The 23,190-nt window shown below is 35.5% G+C and overlaps 1 protein-coding gene across 3 annotated transcripts; it reads right to left on the reverse strand.

The window, feature by feature from the left end:
• Positions 1-660: 660 nt before the first annotated feature.
• On the reverse strand, positions 661-22,818 carry LOC127877331 (jupiter microtubule associated homolog 1-like). Of its 3 annotated transcripts, XM_052423065.1 has the most exons (9): positions 22,651-22,818; positions 12,169-12,335; positions 8,661-8,696; positions 8,355-8,402; positions 7,952-8,041; positions 6,419-6,580; positions 3,994-4,049; positions 1,944-1,962; positions 1,338-1,486 (listed from the first exon to the last, which is right to left on the reverse strand). In XM_052423065.1, coding segments are annotated over exons 1-9 (636 nt in total). In that variant the 5' UTR covers positions 22,707-22,818; the 3' UTR covers positions 1,338-1,484. The 3 variants fall into 3 exon arrangements, with proteins under 3 accessions (XP_052279024.1, XP_052279026.1, XP_052279025.1); XM_052423064.1 differs by lacking the exon at positions 1,944-1,962 and having other exon boundaries at positions 661-1,486; XM_052423066.1 differs by lacking the exons at positions 1,944-1,962; positions 6,419-6,580 and having other exon boundaries at positions 661-1,486.
• Positions 22,819-23,190: the final 372 nt, after the last annotated feature.

The raw sequence follows: 23,190 nt of genomic DNA on the forward strand, positions 1-23,190 counted from the left end.
TTTAAATTTGATCTAATGACCTACTTTTTCCCTTCAAATGACTACACTAAGTTTCAATCTCTGCCAATTTTTCATGCAGATTCGACAATAAATGTGGCCAATAGAACCTTTAAGGTTTCATTATAGCCATACAAAGAAAACTGCTCTGCCCCCAGGGGGGCATGTTTTTTTGACAAACTACAATCATTTTAAAACTTGGCCAAGCTCATTAGAATGGTCTGACCAAGTTTTATAAAAATTGAACAGAAAAATGTGGCTTCTACTAGTGTTCACAACTTAACTTGAAAGCAAGGAAAACAACCCCTGCTCCCTGGTGGCCATGTTTTTTTTTACAAACTGGAACCATTTTCAATAACCAAGATATCATTTAAACAAATCTTATAAATGTAGCCTTTATAGAGTGCACAAAGTAATTGTTGACGACAGAAAAAAGGCGATAACATAAGCTCACCATGACAACATGTTGTGCTCAGTGAGCTAAAAAGATATGCTCAAGCGCCTACAAGACAATCTTACAGCCAAATTGGACATATTGTATTGAAAAGCTGTATAGCATTACCCTTCTGATATGGACCTTAAATGTGTTTTATGGCAATTTTCAGGATCCCTGTAACTGCATAATGCAAAGGTCCATTTTAAATAACAATAAGCACAACGGAATTATTTACAATGGAATTTATTTTTAGTGTCAGAACTGATGAGCAAAGCAACTTACAGAAAAAAAACATTCAATTTTTACATGCTTAAAATATAAACAATATAATTTCAGATTCGTAAGTATGAAAGCACATTATTTGTAATTGTATTAAATAGAAGAAATACATATATACTTTGCAAGCTCACAATAAAATATGGAATGAAAGAAACTCATTAGGTCACAATGGTCCCCAATTAAAACTTTACAAAAATGAACGAACTAACACAGGGATGTTGGAGACTGTACAATATTAGAACACAGATCTTGTACCTTTACATTCACTGGAGATGTTACACTAAAAAGGGAAAGCATGTTACCCTGAAAGAGCTGCCTGCAAACCCCAACCGTGGACAGCGGCTACATGCTACTTTATTAAATAGGGTATTATATACCAGGCCCTGCACAATATATGTACATATTATACATACAGACACCGAATGCTTGATTAAACATATAAAATATAAGACGTGTTGTTAATGAAGTATTGCATATTACAGTAATACACATAAACAAGTTATCACAAATCTCTGTGTTAAAATAACATTTGAAAATAACTGTATGCAACTAAAAATCTTGCTTCAAAACGAGGAAACAGCATGTTCAGACGTGTCATTATCACCAGAGGCCTGATGACTTCCCACCGGGCGGCTGGCGAACTTTCACAAAGTCGGATGTAGGATTAGAAGCTGGTTTTACAGCATCTCCAGCAGGGGTAGAGTTAGCAACATTCTGGGTGTCATTCTTTTCTTCTTCAGGGTCCGTCTCTTCTTCCTTTTTCTTCTCTGGATTCTGAAAAAATACATTGGCAACGTCAATGTCTGAGATCTCCACAAGCTAAATGACTAATACACTCTGAAGTAATGGAAGAAATTTCAAGACATTAATGTTAGTTTGCAAGTTATGGAATTTCGGAACGATTTGGTATGTTAATTTCCTTCACCAACAAGGAACATTTCACAATTGGGAATCCAAAGGTGTTCATTCAACAATTATTAAGTAAATACAGCTGCGAACAACAGAGCTCGACTAGTATTAGCAGAAAAATGGCAAAATGGTTATCATTAACAATGTTAAGTTATCATTAACAACATGTGAACTGTAAAGGTGTGGGCTGGTTCAAGGCACACTGACTTCACCATTCATAATGAATGATGAGCTGCTGGATTGCCACGTCAGAATGAAACTACAACTAACTATAGTCTGATTTTCAGTATGAATGGTTCCACTTTGTGTAACAATACTTAACAGTTTCTGCGCCCAGCTCCCTGGAAGATAAAACGATGGCATGAGCATGCAGTGTCTGGTGAAATGGGGAGGTTGGGGGCATGGGCGCATTTCTCTACACTACCTACTGATTGGTGAATATTTTCCAAACATTTTAAATTATTCATATTTCTTAACCAATTTTTGAAATATGTTATTCTATTTAAATAAATGCTTTTATAATAAGAACTCTATAGGTCTTCAAAGAAGAGAGATAACATCATAAACATGATAGTAAAGAGATATTATTTTTATTTTGAAAGTCTTTTAACACCTGCAAGGATAGTCTGGGGGAATGAAATGAAGTGCACACATGCAAGACATCCTCTTTCTGCCCAGTTGATGTTGCAAATAGAGCAGTCTTTAATTAAAACGAAAATAATACGACAAAGTCTTGTTAAAAACACTTAAATCATGAATAAGGTGAATTGTACTGCTATGTAACATCATTAGAATAGGGGACTCTTTAAATCTCAATATTTCCTCTTTATAGTCTTATTTAAATTCAATCTAATTGAACCCATTCAGGGCCTGTTTTATCAAGCATGCACACAAGTGAATTTCTCCTTTCCATTCGCTCACAAGTGCAGAACCCAGGACGCCTATTCTAACATTTCACTTTTGAAAAACAGAAATAAACCCCATCTCAAAATGAACATATATTTCGTCTGGAAAATACACACCAACCATTATAATAATCTGATGTCCGGCCTCGTTTAAAACTACTTTTAACAATGATCTTGGATTTAAATCTGATTTTTCAAATGCGCACATTTATTTAAAACATGGGAGATACGCATAAGACAGAATCTTGCAATAAATGGTCACTCTTTAATGAAGCCTTGTCTGAGAAGACAGGGCTTAATGCATGTGTGTGTAAAGTGTCGTCCTATATTAGCCTGTGCAGTCCGCACAGGCTAATCAGGGACAACAATTTCCGTCAACACTTGATTTTCTGTAAGGAGGGACATCCTTGAAACAAGGGCTGTTTGTAAAACATGCATGCCCCCCATATGGGCTGTCAGTTGTAGTGGCAGCCATTGTGTGAATACATTTTTTGTCACTGTGACCTTGACCTTTGACCCAGTGACCTGAAAATCAATAGGGGTCATCTGCGAGTCACGATCAATGTACCTATGAAGTTTCATGATCCTAGGCAAACGCGTTCTTGAGTTATCATCCGGAAACCATTTTACTATTTCGAGTCACTGTGACCTTGACCTTTGACCTAGTGACCTGAAAATCAATAGGGGTCATCTGCCAGTCATGATCAATGTCCCTATGAAGTTTCATGATCCTCGGCGTAAGCACTCGAGTTATCATCCGGGAACCATTTTACTGTTTCGAGTCACTGTGACCTTGACCTAGTGACCTGAAAATCAATAGGGGTCATCTGCTAGTCATGATCAATGTACCTATGAAGTTTCATGATCCTAGGCCTAAGCATTCTTGAGTTATCATCCAGAAACTATTTGACTATTTCGGGTCACCGTGACCTTGACCTTTGACCTAGTGACCTCAAAATCAATAGGGGTCATCTGCGAGTCATGATCAATCTACCCATAAAGTTTCATGATCCTAGGCGTATGCGTTCTTGAGTTATCATTCAAAAATCATTTTACTATTTCGGGTCACCGTGACCTTGACCTTTGACCTAGTGACCTCAAAATCAATAGGGGTCATCTGCGAGTCATGATCAATGTACCTATGAAGTTTCATGATCCTAGGCCCAAGCGTTCTTGAGTTATCGTCTGACAACCACCTGGTGGACGGACTGACAGACCGACCGACAGACCGACATGAGCAAAGCAATATACCCCCTCTTCTTCGAAGGGGGGCATAAAAATACCATAAAAGCGGAAAGTGTCTTCCCTGATTAGCCTGTGCAGACAGCACAGGCTAGTCTGGGACGACACTTTAAACACATGCATTTTGCCCAATTTTCACATAACAAGACACAATGGATCAGAGGCTGATATGTGGATTAAGACATGAATTATTAAGCAGCCCAAAACTTGACATCCTGAACTTACCTGCTGCTGCCCATAGTTAGCAGGGTACTCTTCACCAGTGATAGGGTTGTACTGCACTGAAAGTTAAAATTAAAACACAAATTATCCCTAGCCTATCAGTACAGACTGCATTATACAATACCATCATCCGCCAATATCATACCAGCATTTTCGCCAATGCATTTTCTGGTAGAAACCAGTCTAGATAATAGAAATACAAGCAAACACTTTCCAAACAGTATTCCCTTTCCGTATCCTAGGAGCTGAAACATTACAACATTAGAAGTCACTTTTGATATCAATCTGAAAATAAATGTTTACAAATTAATTAAATCTGAAACAGACAAGAGCAGAAAGCTCCTTCAATAACATTGGAATACACAAATTATGTTAGTAAAACAGTAACTGGTATGTAACAAAATCCTCATTTCATGCTTGACAACACACATTTTTTGCTACATGCAATGAATCTTTACATGGAAAGCCCCTTATTACAGATGGCAAGTTCCACTTTTGCACCTGTGCATATTCTCACATTTCCAATACAGACGTTTTCACAGTAATGAAGAACCCAAAGCCATGCATCTTAACATAAAGTAAGCATTTGTTAAAATGGCAACGTCACATGCTTTTTATTATGATGTCTTTTAGTGCATGAACAGAATGTTTCAATGAATAGGTTACTCACTTTGGCCTGTGCCTGCATAAATACACAATGTTACTGTATGAGAATGATAGTAAAAATGTAATGCTGGGATTACAACTTAAACTCCTGACCAAATTTTTTACAAATGCTACAACCAAGAGTAATAAATCACCAATCTTCAATCACTCACTCTTTTCACATAATAACAAAGTATAAAGAGCTTAAATTGATGTCTGTGTACCACCTTAAAAAGCTCAACATTATACATGCACACTTTAAGCTTTGTACAGAAATATGTTAAAACAACAGGTTTAACTCATGATGTACTTGCATAAATTACCATATTTGAAAATAAATAATTATGTCCTGCAGGGATACCTTATACTGCCAGAAGTGAACCACCTTAAAATAAACTTTTCTAGACTTTCAACTTAAAAAAAAATCATTCATACTCATATTAGGAATTAAAACTAATTCAAATGACTGAAAATATTCCCATTTAATGCATTATGCATATTTCATTAAAATTCAAATTTCCTTCAACTGTCTTTAACTGAGGAGCTGCGCCATGAGCGCATGATACGCCCGTCGTTCGCCAATGAAGTAGTAAGGTAATAAATAACCCTTTGAATCATTTTTTTACTTCAGTAGGCAGAAGACAGCTGGAATATTTGTCAAAAAAATATGTTCAACTCACCCATTTGAGTATGTGTGTATGGAATTCCAATGTTCCAGTCAAATACTCATCCAGTTGAATATGTGAATACTTGATAATTTAACATTGTAACATGGTAAATCCGATACGGTAGGACAGTCAATGAAATCACGAAATTTTGACGAACAAAGTCGCATAACTCTGGAACGACAATTCAGAATTCCGTCAAAAATGAAAGGGGATCAGGGTTTATGAATATTAAGATTGTGTTAAAATTTGAAAAAAATCCATCGAAGGATATTTGAGCTACGGTAGGACATTCAATGAAATCACGAAATTTTGACGAACAAAGTCCCATAACTCTGGAACAACAATTCAGAATTCCGTCAAAAACGAAAGGGGATCAGGGTTTATCAATATTAAGATTGTGTTGAAATTTGAAAAAAATCCATCGAAGGATATTTGAGCTACGGTAGGACATTCAATGAAATCACGAAATTTTGACGAACAAAGTCCCATAACTCTGGAACGACAATTCAGAATTCCGTCAAAAACGAAAGGGGATCAGGGTTTATCAATATTAAGATTGTGTTGAAATTTGAAAAAAATCCATCGAAGGATATTTGAGCTACAGTAGGACATTCAATGAAATCACGAAATTTTGACGAACAAAGTCCCATAACTCTGGAACGACAATTCAGAATTCCGTCAAAAACGAAAGGGGATCAGGGTTTATCAATATTAAGATTGTGTTAAAATTTGAAGAAAATCTGTCAAAGGATATTTGACGTAGCGTACGACATTAACAGACGGACGGACGGACAGACGCGGGGTATACCATAATACGTCCCGTCATAGACGGGCGTATAAAAACCACTTATCTGTTGTCATCTTTAACAATTACAAATTGTTTACACAGCGATATCCAATGCACCAGATGAAAAAAAAAAAAAATAGTTTCCAATTAATTATAAAATGCAGCAGACACTGTTTCAGTAGATGAGCTAGACACTGATTCAGGTTGCCGTATTGAAAATGCAGAAATGTAGTAGCTGTCAATGACTCAACCGTGAATGTCACAGTTGCATGTCCCTATACAGGCAGCCTGGGTGAGTTAGGGCACGTCTACTGGTGATATGTCTAACCTTTGTTCGAGGCATGGAACTGGCCGCGGACCATTCGGGTCGGCTGCTCTACTTGTGCAGCCTGTTGCACTTGCTGAGGGTGTGGCCGCTTCTGCTCATAATCCTTGAAGGGGGTGCCACCCTGACCCTCCTCATGCGTTATAGGGTTCACATAGCCAGCCGCTGAGGGGGCAAACATATAGGCGTCAGGGCTTTTTTTTTATACCCTGTTTAAGCTCTGCTGGGATATTATGGACAGCAGGCCAAAAAACATGAATTTTACCATGTTCAGTATACATATTTTAAAAATTTGTTGTATTTTTGTTTCCATTAACCACTGCCCCCCCCCCATAAAAAAAAAACAAAAACAAGGGCCCTTTGGCCTCTGTAAAAAAAGCCCTGAACAACCAGGCACAATACTGTGGTAAACAAGCAATGCATGACAAATGATCACACTCCAGAACTAAGAAAATAAATTCAATTTTAATTTTTATAATTAAGCATTTACAATGATACACTTAAAAATAAAAGGAAAGAAGTGATACACACCATGCAATATAAGAAATGCTAACGGCTGAACTGTCTACTTCTAGCTACATAACTCTAGTGCTCAGAAATAGAAATGTAAGTTACAAAGAAGATTAATTCCACTTCACAAAACGCAAAACAAGGGATAATACATCATCAAATTTGTGCAAATTGTTGTTCACAAGAATCATAGAACATTTCCAAAAATATTTTCAAAATGTCAAATTAGTATGTTTTTTCTGCTAAAAAATAATTCTTCCTCAATGTAGTAAAGTTGTCTGAATAATCCGTTTATATTTTTCTTAACGAATAAATACATGTTTACTAAAAAGCAATTATTGATAAGAAAATTTAATGTAACTCTAAAAGAAGCCTGCAAGCAATATGCACAACATTGCCTCAAAATATATCATCTCACAGCTTAAATTAGTCACCACTTAAGAAATAAAATCAGGTATATTCAACAAGCTTACATATATATTCTTGATACAGAAAACAGCAAGAGGGTACTGGTAGCTGTGGAAGCTTCATGAACATTGTTTTCAAAAGTGTTGTTTGTTTCAAAACACTCAAGACTGTTTAATCATTTAAAACGTCTTTTTGGGTAATTTTTCTTTACCCTTCCATCATTTTTTTTACATTTTGTGATGTCATGAGTAAAGATTGTGTATTTTGTAAATTAAGTTTTGTCATCCAGTGAAAGAGATTGCTCTACTCTCTATGACACCGACACTAACCATTACAAGGCAGGCGTGCAATCAAAAGAAAATTAAAACAGAAACAGAAATGAACGGCACACTATGTTTGACATAGGCAGGGAATATGAATAAAGTGAAAGTAAACTTGATCGAGTCATGCAAAATATGTGAAACAAAGTTGGTCTTTCATAAGCTCAAAACAAAGCCAACAACTCTGCATTGTTAGAAAAGGAGACCGAAATGGTATACTCCTGCCTATCCCATTTCATAGAGAATACAGAGGAACTAACACAAGGCGGTTTGTTTACAAACTAGCAACACTGTATACCTTGACCACGAGCTCTTTGTCTGATAGCCTCATTCTGAACAATTGCCTCACGGTAAGCCGTTACTGAGTAACTGCGAAAATCAGCCTCATCTAAAATGGGTATTATGATGCACACAGTGTGGTATTTAAGGAATAGAATACAGAATCTCCAACAGTATTATGTATTTAACTGACACATTGTCCAGGTAACAATCTGCAACGCATTGTTTTCTTATTTATCAAAACAGAATTTTTCTAAAGGCTTAAATTGATGTATTTTGTATCCTCATTTTAATAAAGTAATAATAAGAACAAAAATATTGGTGTGCCTCTTGAAAGAAATATTTGTCTTAATCTGAATTTGACACAAAAACTTTCTGTACATATTTTACACAACACAATAAAAAGTAAATTAAAGGTTTACTTTGAGATTCTTCATCGCACTTGTTAAACTGAGTTGGTTGAGATGTCTCTGTAAAACATTAATGAGCTATGAATCACATGCTAGAAGATGGACCCATGTATTGATCATTAACAGCAAGTTGAATTGATTTATTGGAGCTATGCAAGTGTAACTGGTGTATCTAAGTTATAAAGAAGTTTTGAGATATTTTATCCATTAAAAAAATGTAAACATATTTTTAGGTCTTAATTTGTTGTTTCAAAAGATAAAATTATATCTTGAAGTAGAAAAAATAACATGTTTAAAAATATATTTATATTTACTAACTTCCACTTTCAGCGAAACTTGCAAAAGGAGCCTCTGCTACAAGTGAAAAAGAATGTTTGACTATTAAAACGTTGTTTATCCAATGTGAATAAATGTGAAAATGTCAAATCCTTGTGAACATTTCAAGTAAACTTTTGAAAAGCTTTAACACCACAGAGCAAGATACTTGCTTCAATGTGCATAATTACAAACAACACATATGAACCCAGCAAATAGATGAATATAAATGTATAATTACTTTGTGTAATCATAAACAATTTACTTTGTTAACACTGAATGCTGTAACTATGTCCACTTGGGCTTTTGGCCTTCTGGATGTATTGTTTAATAAACTTGTTAGACTTGTTATAAATACAATATCTTTACCACAAACTCAAGTGATCTCATTACTTTACAGATATTTAACACTAGTCTTAATAAGTTCCTTGTTTTGCAATTCATGAACAAGTGTTCCTTTACAGCGCCATTTCCTAATGAAAGAAATGTACAGTGCATGCCATAAATATGTTCATTTAAGTGTCCATATCACACCCATGCCAACAGACCACTTTTTTTCTTGATAACATTTGTCAACAGACTGAGAAAGCTATGAAAAGACTGACATATGTAATTAGAATGTAAGGAAAAAACAATATTCAGATTACACAAGGTGCAAAAGCAAAACTTACATTTTTATCAAAACAGTATGACAAATATATAGAAACCGCTCATAATTTACAATTCACACCCTTGGAAAGTTTATTGAAGTCATGCATATTTTGTTTATGTGGCAGCCAATCTGAAATAAAATGAGAAATAAACTATTTAGTTTTAAGGATGTTACTCTATTCTGATGACCGTGAATCCTGCAACAAACATTACACTTACGAAATACAGCATGAAACCAAGTATGCGTCACCAACAACAGTATGGTATTTCAAGATATTGTGAGAAACACTGAAATTATGTCAAACATTGTCACTATGATGTAATGCTATACATTGTACTGCTCGTTATTACAGCATCCATTGTAAGAAAACACCAAGACAACAATATAGAAGCAAACAACAAGCTATTTATACAGACTAAATAACTTGCATAAATAATTTAACAACCAACTTAAGGTGTTTGTATATCTTAATAAAATATCAATTTTAATCGGTGCTGCATCATATTCATATCTGACAGGGAAAGTTCTCATCGATTTGGAAACAAAAACAAACGTGTATCAGGGTTTTTTCTTGTTTCATGCAATATTCAGGTAATATCTAAAAGTGTTTTGCAAATTAATCCAGACAAGTGTTATTTAAGAGGCAATTTTCCAAGGCCCAAACTACATAAAAATCACTGGAGCAGGAGGAAACTCAGACTTGATCTGAAAGTAATGTGGATAGACTCACATAACAAAATAAAGTAAATATCTGCAAGTGTTAAGCAAAAAAGTCTGGAAAGCTGATATTGTAGAGAAATGTCCAAGGCAATTAACACAAATCAATAGACCGTACCAAAACTATAAGCCATTTGAAAAACAATTCCAGACAAGAAACCGTTGGAGAGGGGTGATGCTCCCCAAAGTTTTTTTTGTCACAATATTGCACTATATAGTCAGATAAAAGGAAACGTCTTGAGGGCACAGTAGTTGGGGGGACAAATTTTTTTTTATAGAAAATTTCAAAAGACCATAACTCTGTGAAAAATCATCCGACCAGAACCCGCTGATAATATGCACATCTCCTCTTGGTAGTGAAGCTTCCCATAAAGTTTCATTGAATTCCGGTCATTAGTTGCTGAGAAATAGCCCGGACAAAATTGTGGATGGACGGACTATATGCTCCCCCCAAAATAAATTTTGGGGGAGCATTAAAAGTATTATTCAAGTCCGTGGCCAGTAACTTTGCCAAAAATCTATAGACCGGAACAAACCTCAAACTTGATCTTTGAGTCATAAAGAAACGCTCACACATGTATAAAAAATTTATAAGGTGAATAATTTTGTCCCTTATTTTTCTGCTGAAATAATTATGTGGAAAAAATAACTAAATTTATTTAAATGTAAATTGTACCTCTATTACAAAACAAATGCAAAGGTTTATTATTTGTTTTTGTTCATGAAAATAAATGCAGGCTTTTATTTAAATTTAGTCGTTTTATTTATAAAAGTAAAGTGGTTGTAGTTGGATAATATCACAATGCAAAATTTAAAAAGGTCGAAAGTGGCATTTACCAAAAATGAAGATAAAAAAAACCAGTGTTTTTATTGACAACCATCCTATGTTTACCAAAAAAAAAATGCTTTGAAAGTTTGTTTACTCAACTTGACTAATAAGGCATAAATGTAAGCATAAAAGGTGTCAACCATAATGATATCAAAATGCTATAAGCATGCACTGCTTTTCAATATACAGAAATTGCACCAGAATCTACTATAGTTTATCATACATAATCTAACCCAGGCACGTTTAACAAAGCAAGCTAAATCTATAATGCAACAAGAGTGCCATAGTCACAAAGTCCATCAGTAAAAAAAATATGGTCAAGATCAGACAAAGTCTAAATTGATTGTCTCACTCCACCTTGATCTCGACCTAGATGCTTGGTTAGTGTAGGCCAGTCCACTCATTATGCTAGTTACTTCTGCAAAAGGTTTTTTTCTTACTAATTAATTTGTTTGAGACAATGGCTTGAAGTTTGACCTTGACTTGTGACACTGACCATAGACCATATTCTCAGGCGTGACACTTGGTCTCATCATACTGATCACTTTTGCCATGTTTTATGAAAATACTTCCATGTGGACAGTTATGCTCCATCAAAACCCTAAGTACAAATTTCTTACATTTGACTGTTCACCTTGAATTGTGACTGTTGACCTTGGACCTATAAACCTGCTTATTGGGTATGACACTGTCTTATCATATTATTGTGATTATAACCTACGATAAGTTACAGGAAAATCAGTCCAAGCTTTTCAGAATACCTTAATCTGGCCTTAGACATAGACTGGTTACCCTGGACCAAGATGTTCTGCGCTACACTCAAGTCTCATCACAATGATCATTCTTTCAATTTTTTCAAAATCCAAACATAATCGACAAATTTATGCTCAAGACAACAAATAAAGTAAAATAACAATTTCATCGATTAAACTTCTGACCTTAACTTGCTGGCAACACTCAGTTTCATCATATTGATCACTTATTACAATTAATACAAAAACCTATCTATGGTGGACAAAGTCATGCTCCAGATACATATTATATTGCCCATCCGTCGACCCCTTGGGTGTTGTCATAGTAGGGCCACTTTTCCATAACATAGGTATAACAATAGAATGAGTAATGTTTACCAATGCCCTAACCAATTTTATTAATAATTTGTAAATGGTAATCAAAGACAATCAAAATAAGCTTAATTAAATGCTGGATATCCGATATGTTTCTATTCATTATGAATGAATTTCTAAAAAACTATCAATGTCTGAACTCTTAGACTAACACCCTGAGCTTCAAATATTAAACAACTATATTACCTCTGCCCTTTGGTTTGTTTTTCTGGTATTCCTGTTGTGCATCCTGTGTGGGGTTTGAGGGGGGCTGCTGCTGTTGTTCCCTTCTCCCTTCCTGTCTGGGTTGCTGCTGGGGTGTTGGCTCGGTACCAAAGATGTTGCTGGATCCACCACCAGGGGGTCGCAGAACTCTGCAAATTTAAAGTGGAGATATATTTATATATATATATCAGGGATCATATTTTTGTCGGTTTTGTCGGTTCTAGACCGATTGAGGTCATGAAAGACCGATTGAAAATCCCAAACAGTCGGTCTGATTCTGTTTGCTCATGAAATCGATTACATAGTGCACACCCTAATTACATTCTTATCTCGATTATGTGTGATAAACCATTCGCTGCAGTTTCTAAACCGGTCAGGACCAGATTTTTGCACGTCAACCGACTAGTATCAGAGTATGGCCCCAAGCAGCGAAGATTCGCGCGGCTGTGTATTAGTCACGCGTGAATAACCCCGTGTCAATATCAATCCATAATTTCACTGGCTTATACATAGCACAATCAGTCCGTAAGGTGTACTCGTCCAGAACACAGAGTGTATACTAGAGTCCGTGTCCAGCATAAAATCGTTGACAGTTACTTAGGAGATACAAACCTCGATGTTATCCTCGTGGAAATTGTGCATTTCATGCATGATACAGTAAACTGTCATATAAACAAAAAAGAAAATCGGATATTCTGCAATAATTGTGGGCGGACCTTATACACTGAAAGCACGCGCTGTAATTAAACAAAATATGCCGATACATTTTCCACCAGCGTAATAATTCGGCAATAAATAAATAAAAGTCGCGGATCTGATCGACAGAACAGCCGAAAGTTATTTTTATGGGCGCAACTTCACATAAAATAGTACACAAGATAAATAATTAACATTGTATAAATCTTCAGTAAAAATCGTGTTAGAATTGAAATAATTCGTGTTATTTATTGTTTGTTGTTGAATAACCCACGACCGAAAGTTTAGATGCGTGGTTTCAAATCATATAATCCCTACGCATCATTACTATCGGCCGTGGGTTATTCGACTACAAACTATAACGAACATGAATTATTTCTTAAATATTTGGTTTTGTTATTGTCAGTAACAAACCTTCGCACAGACATTTGTTGGGTTCAATGCATGTTTGTAAGCTATTATCAAGTTGACAACGATTTAAAACATCGGTAGATTAGCGCAGACTAATAATATTGACAACAGTCAGATAAAACAGCACACGAAACAACCAATGTCAATGAAATAGCAAATGATAAAACAAAATGAGAAAACTAGTATGTTCCGTTTAAAGATAATGCCTAAGGGAATTTAACTTGTACATTTATTACACCATCTTCATTAATAGCAAAATCAATGGCATATATTTTGACGTAATTTGTCATGATTTCGGATATAAATTTTCGGACACGTTTCCCCATTTAAATCCGGACCGATTGATGAAAATATGATCCCATATATATACAATCAAGGGATGCAACTGTCAAATAACAAAAGAATCTTACAAAAGCTATATAATAAAACAGAAAACAAGAACTGTATTTGTAAAACATAAAGCCGCCAACTGCATTTTGCAGCCGCAAAGCAGCTAAATTGTTAAGTCCAAGGCCCATAGCCTAGTAAAAAATCAATGGACTGAAACGAAACTCACACTTCTGACATTTAGGTAGATAAAAATACCAAAAATCAGCTAAGTATCTGAAAGTGTTTCATAAAAAAACCTCCAGAAACAGGTTATAATAAAGAAAATTCAAAGGCCCATAACTTTGTAAAATATCCATGGACAGGTATGAAACTCGCACTTCATCTGTAGGTCATGTACCCGGTATGTTTAGTAAATTATCCAAAACGAAAGGAAAACATGTTCATTGTAAAGTAAGGCCATTTTGCCGGTTACTAACAATCTAGGCGCCAGCTTATTTTCCAAAAAAATATCATTTCGAAACTGCACAAAAATGCCCGTGTCAGTGTTAATACCAATTTTGACGAGATACTCTCGCTTTTGTGTTTCAACAAACTAGCTAGATGATATTATTCTAATGCGCATTATTTTCGCGCAGAGACAATCACGGATATACACACAATTTATATTTCGTATCTTTACGTAACAGTTTTTCACCCGCTTTTAAAACGCTCGTTTATAACGAAGATTGCGGAACACATGGATATTTTTAGCTTACTAGTCTAGTATAACTAGATGCCTCCACAAAAAAAAAGAGACTGAAACAGTGCCCAGTAGACTCCAGTCAACGAACCGGAGTCAATTTCTTTAAGCCAATTCAAGTAGAACTAACCATCCGTTAATAGACCCAATTGTAACATTGAAACTTCATTCTTTTAATTTCATGTCAGGGTTTTTTTTTAGAAAAAGGGGAAGACGCTGGGTAAAAGGGGAAAATCGAGTGCGAAAGAGACATATTTGGGGAAAAAATAAAAACTGTTCATTTCAATGTCTATAACTCACCTACAGACTTCAGGTTTTTTTTAGAAAAAGAGGCATGTCTCTGACCTTTTTGTTCTTAAACACATGAACAAGTATGATATTAAAGTCAAAGTCCTAAATAAAGTTGCAGGTGTAGATCTAATAATGGGAAATGTTTTCAACTGGGGCCGGGGAACGATGTCAATATTATGATTTCAATTTCATGATGAATGGGTTGACGATCTAGATCTGCTTCAGTATTGGAAGGGAAAGGTGCGGCAGCTGCTGATTGTCTACTTTCACTTTCACAATAATCCGACAGTATTAATCGATGTTGATTACATGTACCTCCGAATCCTGCTGGGTTTCAACGGTTTTTGATGATTCATTCTTAAAAAATGCGTCAACGCAATTAATATTTTCCGAGTCCGAACGTTTTATTTTGTTCGCGTATGAATGCCAATTGAGAGACTTTTTTTCAGTTTTAACCTTTTTATCTTGGCTTTCACATAACCCGGATGAAAATTCGACTGGTTTCCGGTAATTAATTGACAAACACCATTCTCGTGCAAGACTGGAATCCAGTAAAATAGTCACATGATTAATACGATTAGTTTCCCGGTTTCCATGACATAATTTAAGAGCTATATATAGAATCACTGGGATTCCCAGATTTGAGTGTTCGTTGGGAGAGAGAGAGAGAGCGAGATCGTTGTACATGGTACAAATCGGATAAGTGTCGACTTTCCCAAAAGAAAAATAACATTTCTTTGAGGGTAATATTATATTTTGGTGAAGAATTATATTCTTGGAGGGGAAATGGTATTTTTAGGGGAAAAATTCTGGTAGGGGAAGACGCCGAATATCGGCGTCACTTTCTTAGTAAAAAAAAACCCTGCATGTACGACATCATTTTTCCTAGAGTGCCCTATTTTGACACCTCTATAAGTCTAATTTGTCTGTTGAAGTTTTGTTGCTCTAAATAGGGATTAAGGTCATTTATATTTTATCCAATTACACATGATTTACCTTTTATTTACACATTTTAAATGCAATTGATTGTGTTATCAAAATATATCTCAGCGCCTTGCATATTACCGGGAGATTGTGTAAACGATGCTCTGTGGAATTGTGTTGATTTTAACAGTTGGATGAGAGACGTATGTTTGACATGTAATTGTTTGATATATCACATGGTTTGTTTAATACAATGTACCCTGCATTAGCCAAGGACAATTTAACAGGTCTTTGTTCAAAAGTCAACAATGTGTTCCTTATGTTCAATCAGATGCCACCACTGGGAAAATCCCTGGTAGAGGAGGACCTGCAACTGCTGCAGAATGACCTCAACAGCAATGTGCAAGTGCAACCAGCCCTGCAATCTGGAGGCCAAATATCAGCTTGCCCTCCAAGCCCTTGAGCTAGAGCTAGACTCTGTATGCTTTATTACTTCAATCTAACAAGGTCCCTAGAATGCGCCAGATTGCATCATTTCACTCATTCAACTTGAAAATTTTCTAAGAGGAGGTCACCAAAACCTCTCTGACGGGAGGTGATACCCCTCTGAATCCCACCCTACAAGCTGCGCGCTAAATCACTGGCTACTTGATTAATAAAGCTGGCTACTCTTTTTTTATGGAGAACACTGTGCCTGAGCATTTTAATGAAACTCCTTGTCTTTGTTTAATGTAAAAGTAAGTTATTTATTTCCAAGTGCATGTTTTTCTGAAAGATACATATCTTGGCTGTTGTTTCACAATTATGTTGGTATATTTATGGCATTTAAAGCCAAATTGCTGCTTTAGTTCAGACCAAGGTGCTGCATAGGAACTTTGACAGTTGTATATCTTTACAGTATAAAAACCCTATAAGGGTGATATTGTACCTGTCATATTATTCTGGTAATATAAAAGCATGTATGAATAACAAATCGATGAAATTTGCAAATCTTAAGCAAATGAGTAATTTGGCATCCATACTGTTTTTATTAATAAAAACAATATGGAAAGGAAATGCATATGCATATCAAATTGTTTTGGCAAATTAAAAACATCCATTTATATTATTAAATAAAGCAGATGGTTTTCAAAATCTGCCACACAGCAAAGAGCACAAGATTACTGAACATTCAGGATTACTGGGCATTACTGTACCAGTGGGTGGGGAATGGGACTAATATAAAGTACCATTGATGATCTCTGGTGTACACAAATATGTCAGGTACCAAATCGTTATAAAATTGCATGTACTTGAATAGTTTCATATGTCAAGACGTTCATTAAACAAATTATTGAAGTTTACAGTCGATTGGTGTATAGCGGATTTAAGTGAGTAACAGATAGCTTAAACCTTTTTTGCAAAATACTTTTATTTATGTTAAGATTTATAGTTTTCTATTAATTGAATACAAATAGCCTATCATTGTTAAGTCGATTCATGTTTTTATTGATGTGTGCCAATGTTTACAACTGTTTCTTTTTTCGAAAGCAAAACAAGGTCACGTTATGTACGCACCCCGTTTTTGTGACGACAGGAAAAGTGCAGACGAATGGTTTCTTGAATTTTGCAGATTTAGTTTGGTAAACATAATGTTCATTGATGTAATATTTTAGTATTATGTGTCCATTACAAAAGTAATAATGCTCAGAAACCAAATTGATGGGTACCATATAAAATAAGCATGAAAGCTGCAACTCGGGATTTAGTGAATAACGGACATGTGGTGACCCATATTCAGGAATGTGGGGATGTCTCAAAATAAATATAAACCCAATTGAAGTTGTCCAATACACACAGGGCTTGACATTTACTTTTGGAGCCACTTGTCCAGTCGGACAAGTAGACCAAAACTTCACTTGTCCTGACCGGAAAGCAGCTTGTCCTGACCATTATATCTTATTTTGCTCAGTTCTTTGCAATGTAATTAAATAATACAAAAAGCTCAAATCATAAAGACTTAAATCATTCAAAATAAATGATAACATAATTTTAGGCAATTTCAATACAAAAAGAACTGACTAGGTAACATGAAAACTGGATATTATTGATTTCTTAAACATTATACAAAGCCAAAATAACTGACAAAAACTTGTGTTTTGCCACCATACTACTTTAATTGTCTTAAAGATCAATGTGTACCGGTGTCGTAAAATGCATAATCATTATAAGGGAGAATAATCTTGTTATCTTGGCCAAGAAAAATGTAAAGGGTTGCTTCCCTTGTAAACAGTGCAGCGTAGTATCCCATGGAACTATCGGAATATCTCGTGCTTTGTCGTTTAAACGTAAACAAAATATATATTTAACAAGGGCTGTTTGTAAAACATGCATGCCCCCCATATGGGCTGTCCGTTGTAGTGGCAGCCATTGTGTGAATACTTTTTTGTCACTGTGACCTTGACCTTTGACCTAGTGACCTGAAAATCAATAGGGGTCATCTGCGAGTCGCGATCAATGTACCTATGACGTGTCATGATCCTAGGCAAAAGCATTCTTGATTTATCATCCGAAAATCATTTTACTGTTTCGGGTCACAGTGACCTTGACCTTTGACCTTGTGACCGTCATGATCAATCTACCTATGAAGTTTCATGATCCTAGGCGTATGCGTTCTTGAGTTATCATCCGAAAACCATTTTATTATTTCGGGTCACCGTGACCTTGACCTAGTGACCTCAAAATCAATAGGGGTCATCTGCAAGTCATGATTAATCTACCCATGAAGTTTCATGATCCTAGGCGTATGCGTTCTTGAGTTATCATCCGGAAACCATTTTACTATTTCGGGTCACCGTGACCTTGACCTTTGACCTAGTGACCTCAAAATCAAAAGGGGTCATCTGCAAGTCATGATCAATCTACCCATGAAGTTTCGTGATCCTAGGCGTATGCGTTCTTGAGTTATCATTCAAAAACCATTTTACTATTTCTGGTCACCGTGACCTTGACCTTTGACCTAGTGACCTCAAAATCAATAGGGGTCCAGGGGTTTTTTTTAGAGAAAGGGGAAGACGCTGGACGCTGGGTGAAAGGGGAAAAAAGAGTGCGAAAGAGACATATTAGGGGAAAAAATAGAAACTGTTCATTTCAATGTCTATAACTCATCAAAAGAGGCTTGTCTCTGTCCTTTTTGTTCTTAAACACATTTAACACGTATTAAAGTAAAAGTCCTTAATTAAGTTGCAGGTGTAGATCTAATTATGGGAAATGTTTTCAACTATATTTCTGTACTGGAGCCGGGGAACGATGTCAATTTTGTGATTTCAATTTCATGATGAATGGGTTGACGATCTTGATCTGCTACCGTATTGGAAGGGAAAGGAGCGGCAGCTGCCAATTGTCTGCTTTCACTTTCACAATGTTCGATGTTGATTACCTCAGAATCCTGCTGGGTTATGAAGGTTTTTGATGATTCTTTCTTAAAAAATGCCTCAATGCGTTCAGTATGTTCCGAGTCCGAATGTTTTATTTTGTTTGTGTAAGAACGCCAATTGAGAGACATTGTTTTCTGTTTTCACGTTTATATCTTGGCTTGCACATAGCCCGGATGAAAATTCGACTGGTTTCCGGTAATTTATTGATGAAACACCCTTCTCGCGCAAGACCGGTATCCAGTAAAATGGTCACATGATTAATACGATTAGTTGCCCAGTTTACATGACGTAAGTTAAGAGCTATATTTAGAATAACTGGGATTCCCAGATTTTTTTGTGTTCGTCTGGAGAGAGAGAGAAAGATTGTTGTACATGGTGAAAATTGGATAATTGTCGAATGCACAAAGGAAAAATAAACATTTCTTTGAGAGAAAATATTATATTTTGGTGAAAAATGATATTTTTGGTGGGGAAACTGTATTTTGAGGGGAAAAATTCTGGTAGGGGAAGACGCCGAATATCGGCGTCACTTTCTTAGTAAAAAAACCCCTGGGGTCATCTGCGAGTCATGATCAATGTACCTATGAAGTTTCATGATCCTAGGCCCAAGCGTTCTTAAGTTATCGTCTGACAACTACCTGGTGGACGGACCGACAGACCGACCGACATCAGCAAAGCAATATACCCCCTCTTCTTCGAAGGGAGGCATAAAAATAAAGGGTGGTTACTCCAGAGAAATAACGGTTTTAAAGGTATTTGTTCTAAGTTATTAAATTAAAACGACCACTTGTCCCGTCGGACAAGCAAATTCAGTGATTTTTTTTGCTCAAATTTACAGCCGAATTTCGGCTGCTTCCCAATCGCAAAATTACACGTTTTTTCCCAAAATTCTGACCAAAATTTCCCAAAAAAAGCCCAACTTCCAAAAAAAAAAAAAAAAAAAATTTTTTTTTTTTTTTTTTTTTTAGAAAGAAGTCTCATATAACTTAATTATGATTTCTTAAATCTAGGTCTCAACTTTATTTTTTAAACATCTTACAAAATATATAATTTGAATTAAGTCATTTTTGTCCATAAATCATTCCCAAACTTGCCACTTTTATTGATTAAAAAAAAACAATTTGACCAGACTCCTTTTCTAGAAAACACCCTGAACATGCACTTAAAAACAATATCCCTTCTGTTACTTATAATCCTATTTAAAATGCTTAATTTTTCCCAATTTCATGGTTTATCGCGCTATTTTTCCCAATTTCACGGTTTATCGCGCTAATTTTCCCAATTCAAAAGGCACAGGCTGTAACAAATTATAGCAAAAAAAATCACTGAAATTCTTTATTAACTTGTCCTGACTAACACTTTGGTTGTCCCGGACAGTCGGACTACCTTTAATGTCGAGCCCTGTACACATGTGGTAAGCGTGAGGCTATGATATTAATAAGTAAAAACATCATTTTTAATGAAAAATAATCAAATTATAATGAAAAATCGATTTCTCTGAAAACATATTTTTCGCAATCAAATATATATATATATTCAACTCAAAATGACCCGAATATAGGGTGCATCGCTTTGAACAGCAATTACTTCATCAATTGTGCAGCGATTTCCATGAAACTGGTCTTATTAAACGCAGAAATGAATTTCCTTTCAGGAAATGTACATATATTGCAATTATTTTTTACAAATGCTGTGTCAAATTTCAAGAAATAACACGATACACATGTAATCCGAAAAAGACCTAAGCGATCCGGTAATGGCTGAATCAGTGTACCATGAAATTCGCACTGTAAACAAAAAATATTTTTCGGAAATTTAAAACCGCTGGCATTTTTTAATAGGAAAGACCTGTGTCTATCTAGGTTTAATGGTTTAATTACTGAATCAGGGGGTTTTTTTTAGAGAAAGGGGAAGACGCTGGACGCTGGGTGAAAGGGGAAAAAAGAGTGCGAAAGAGACATATTAGGGGAAAAAATAATAACTGTTCATTTCAATGTCTATAACTCATCAAAAGAGGCTTGTCTCTGTCCTTTTTGTTCTTAAACACATTTAACACGTAAGTCAAAGTCCTTAATAAAGTTGCAGGTGTAGATCTTATAATGGGTAAATTTTTCAACTATATTTCTGTACTGGGGCCAGGGGACGATGTCAATTTTGTGATTTCAATTTCATGATGAATGGGTTGACGATCTTGATCTGCTACAGTATTGGAAGGGAAAGGAGCGGCAGCTGCCGATTGTCTACTTTCACTTTTAGAATGTTCGATGTTGATTACCTCAGAATCCTGCTGGGTAATAACGGTGTTCGATGATTCTTTCTAAAAAAATGCCTCGATGCTTTCAGTATCTTCCGAGTCTGAATGTTTTATTTTGTTTGTGTAAGAACGCCAATTGTGAGACATTTTTTTCTGTTTTCACGTTTATATCTTGGCTTGCACATAGCCCGGATGAAAATTCGACTGGTTTCCGGTAAATAATTGACGAAACATTCTTCTCGCGCAAGACCGGTATCCAGTAAAATAGTCACATGATTATTACGATAAGTTGCCCAGTTTACATGACGTAATTTAAGAGCTATATTTAGAATAACTGAGATTCCCCGATTTTGTGTGTTCGTCTGGAGAGAGAGAGAGCTAGATCGTTGTTCATTGTTCGTTGTGCAAATTGGATAATTGTCGAATGCCCCAAGGAAAAATAAACATTTCTTTGAAAGAAAATATTATATTTTGGTGAAAAATGATATTTTTGGTGGGGAAATTGTATTTTGAGGGGAAAAATTCTGGTAGAGGAAGACGCCGAATATCGGCGTCACTTTCTTAGTAAAAAAAACCCCTGTGAATGCATGTTGTTTACGTTGAAATGAGACTCGAAGTCCTTAGCTATGCTCGATTGGTCATTGTCGGCTAGGGTACTACTTACATGTACCCCCGGTACTCTTTAGTATACTTACATGTACCCCGGGTATGGTAAATATACTTAATCGTACCCGGTCGATATTAGACTGTACCAGAGTAGTATTTCCTCCCCAAATCCGATGTTGTAAAACGCGCCTTCGATTAACTTAAACAAACTTCTCTTTAAAAAAACTGCATCAACATGCTTTTTGAGTATGAGTTTCGATAATATAGAGGCCATTTTACATAAAATTGATATAAATGTCAAAATAATTAAAATTTGAAAAAAATAGCCGACAACGACCGATTTAGCGTCAAATTTCCCGGGTACGATTAAGTATATTTACCCGGGGTACATGAAAATATACTTAAAGAGTTCCCGGGGTACATGTAAGTAGTACCAGAGCCGAAAATAACCAATCAAGCCTTAGCTATCCGTTATACACCAATGGACTGTACTTTCATGAAAATGTCTGGTCTGCAACTTAAATTGATTCAGAATCAGAAAAATTAGCATGACTGTCTGCAAATCATTCTTTGTCATTTATATTATGTAAGGATTTCACGAAAGAACATGACATAAAGGTAAAACTACTAGCTCTTCTCGCGTTTGTGTCCTGTCATTATTGTCTTTATAATTATATTGACCATTGTACTATCCCGACGTGATGAATGCATGGTCCAAATTCCTTTCTGCTTCATTAAACAACTTTAGTATGAAAACAAATAACATTTCAATAAACAATTGAAATATTTCTACATACCTTGATGATGGTTTTCCATCAGCAGTATAACCCGAATATAACTCTGTGGTTGACATTTTTTGAAACTGAACAGTAAGCTACAAGTTCTACGTCCTGACTCAACCGGTCTTTTTGTAATGTGCTTCGAATAGTTGCGTGCCCACCTGATGACGTCACGAACTAGTCGTTATGGGGCGTCTGGAGGAAATGGTATTTCTGTAAATATTTATATATAAATAATTTGGTATAACTGTTGTATTAAATTTTAAAATTGTGTAATATATTGTTGCATGAAGAAAAATATATACTTTTATATATTCTGACAATCATTAAATCTGCAATACCCCTTTTGAACCCTCTGGATTCCCGTGGAAAGAAATATGGAATAATATTTTGTATATTTGTTTTTTATTTCATATTTATACATGCAATGATAATTAAACTAAAACATATGCAGATAATTTAAATTTGTATTTCAATATTTTCAACACTCAAATATTTTCCTATCGTGTATTTGCTTTCTGGTTGGTGACTATAATTAGACACTCAAGGAGATCCCCA

Source organism: Dreissena polymorpha, chromosome 4 (genome assembly GCF_020536995.1).
Source record: "Dreissena polymorpha isolate Duluth1 chromosome 4, UMN_Dpol_1.0, whole genome shotgun sequence".
Lineage (NCBI taxonomy): Eukaryota > Metazoa > Mollusca > Bivalvia > Myida > Dreissenidae > Dreissena > Dreissena polymorpha.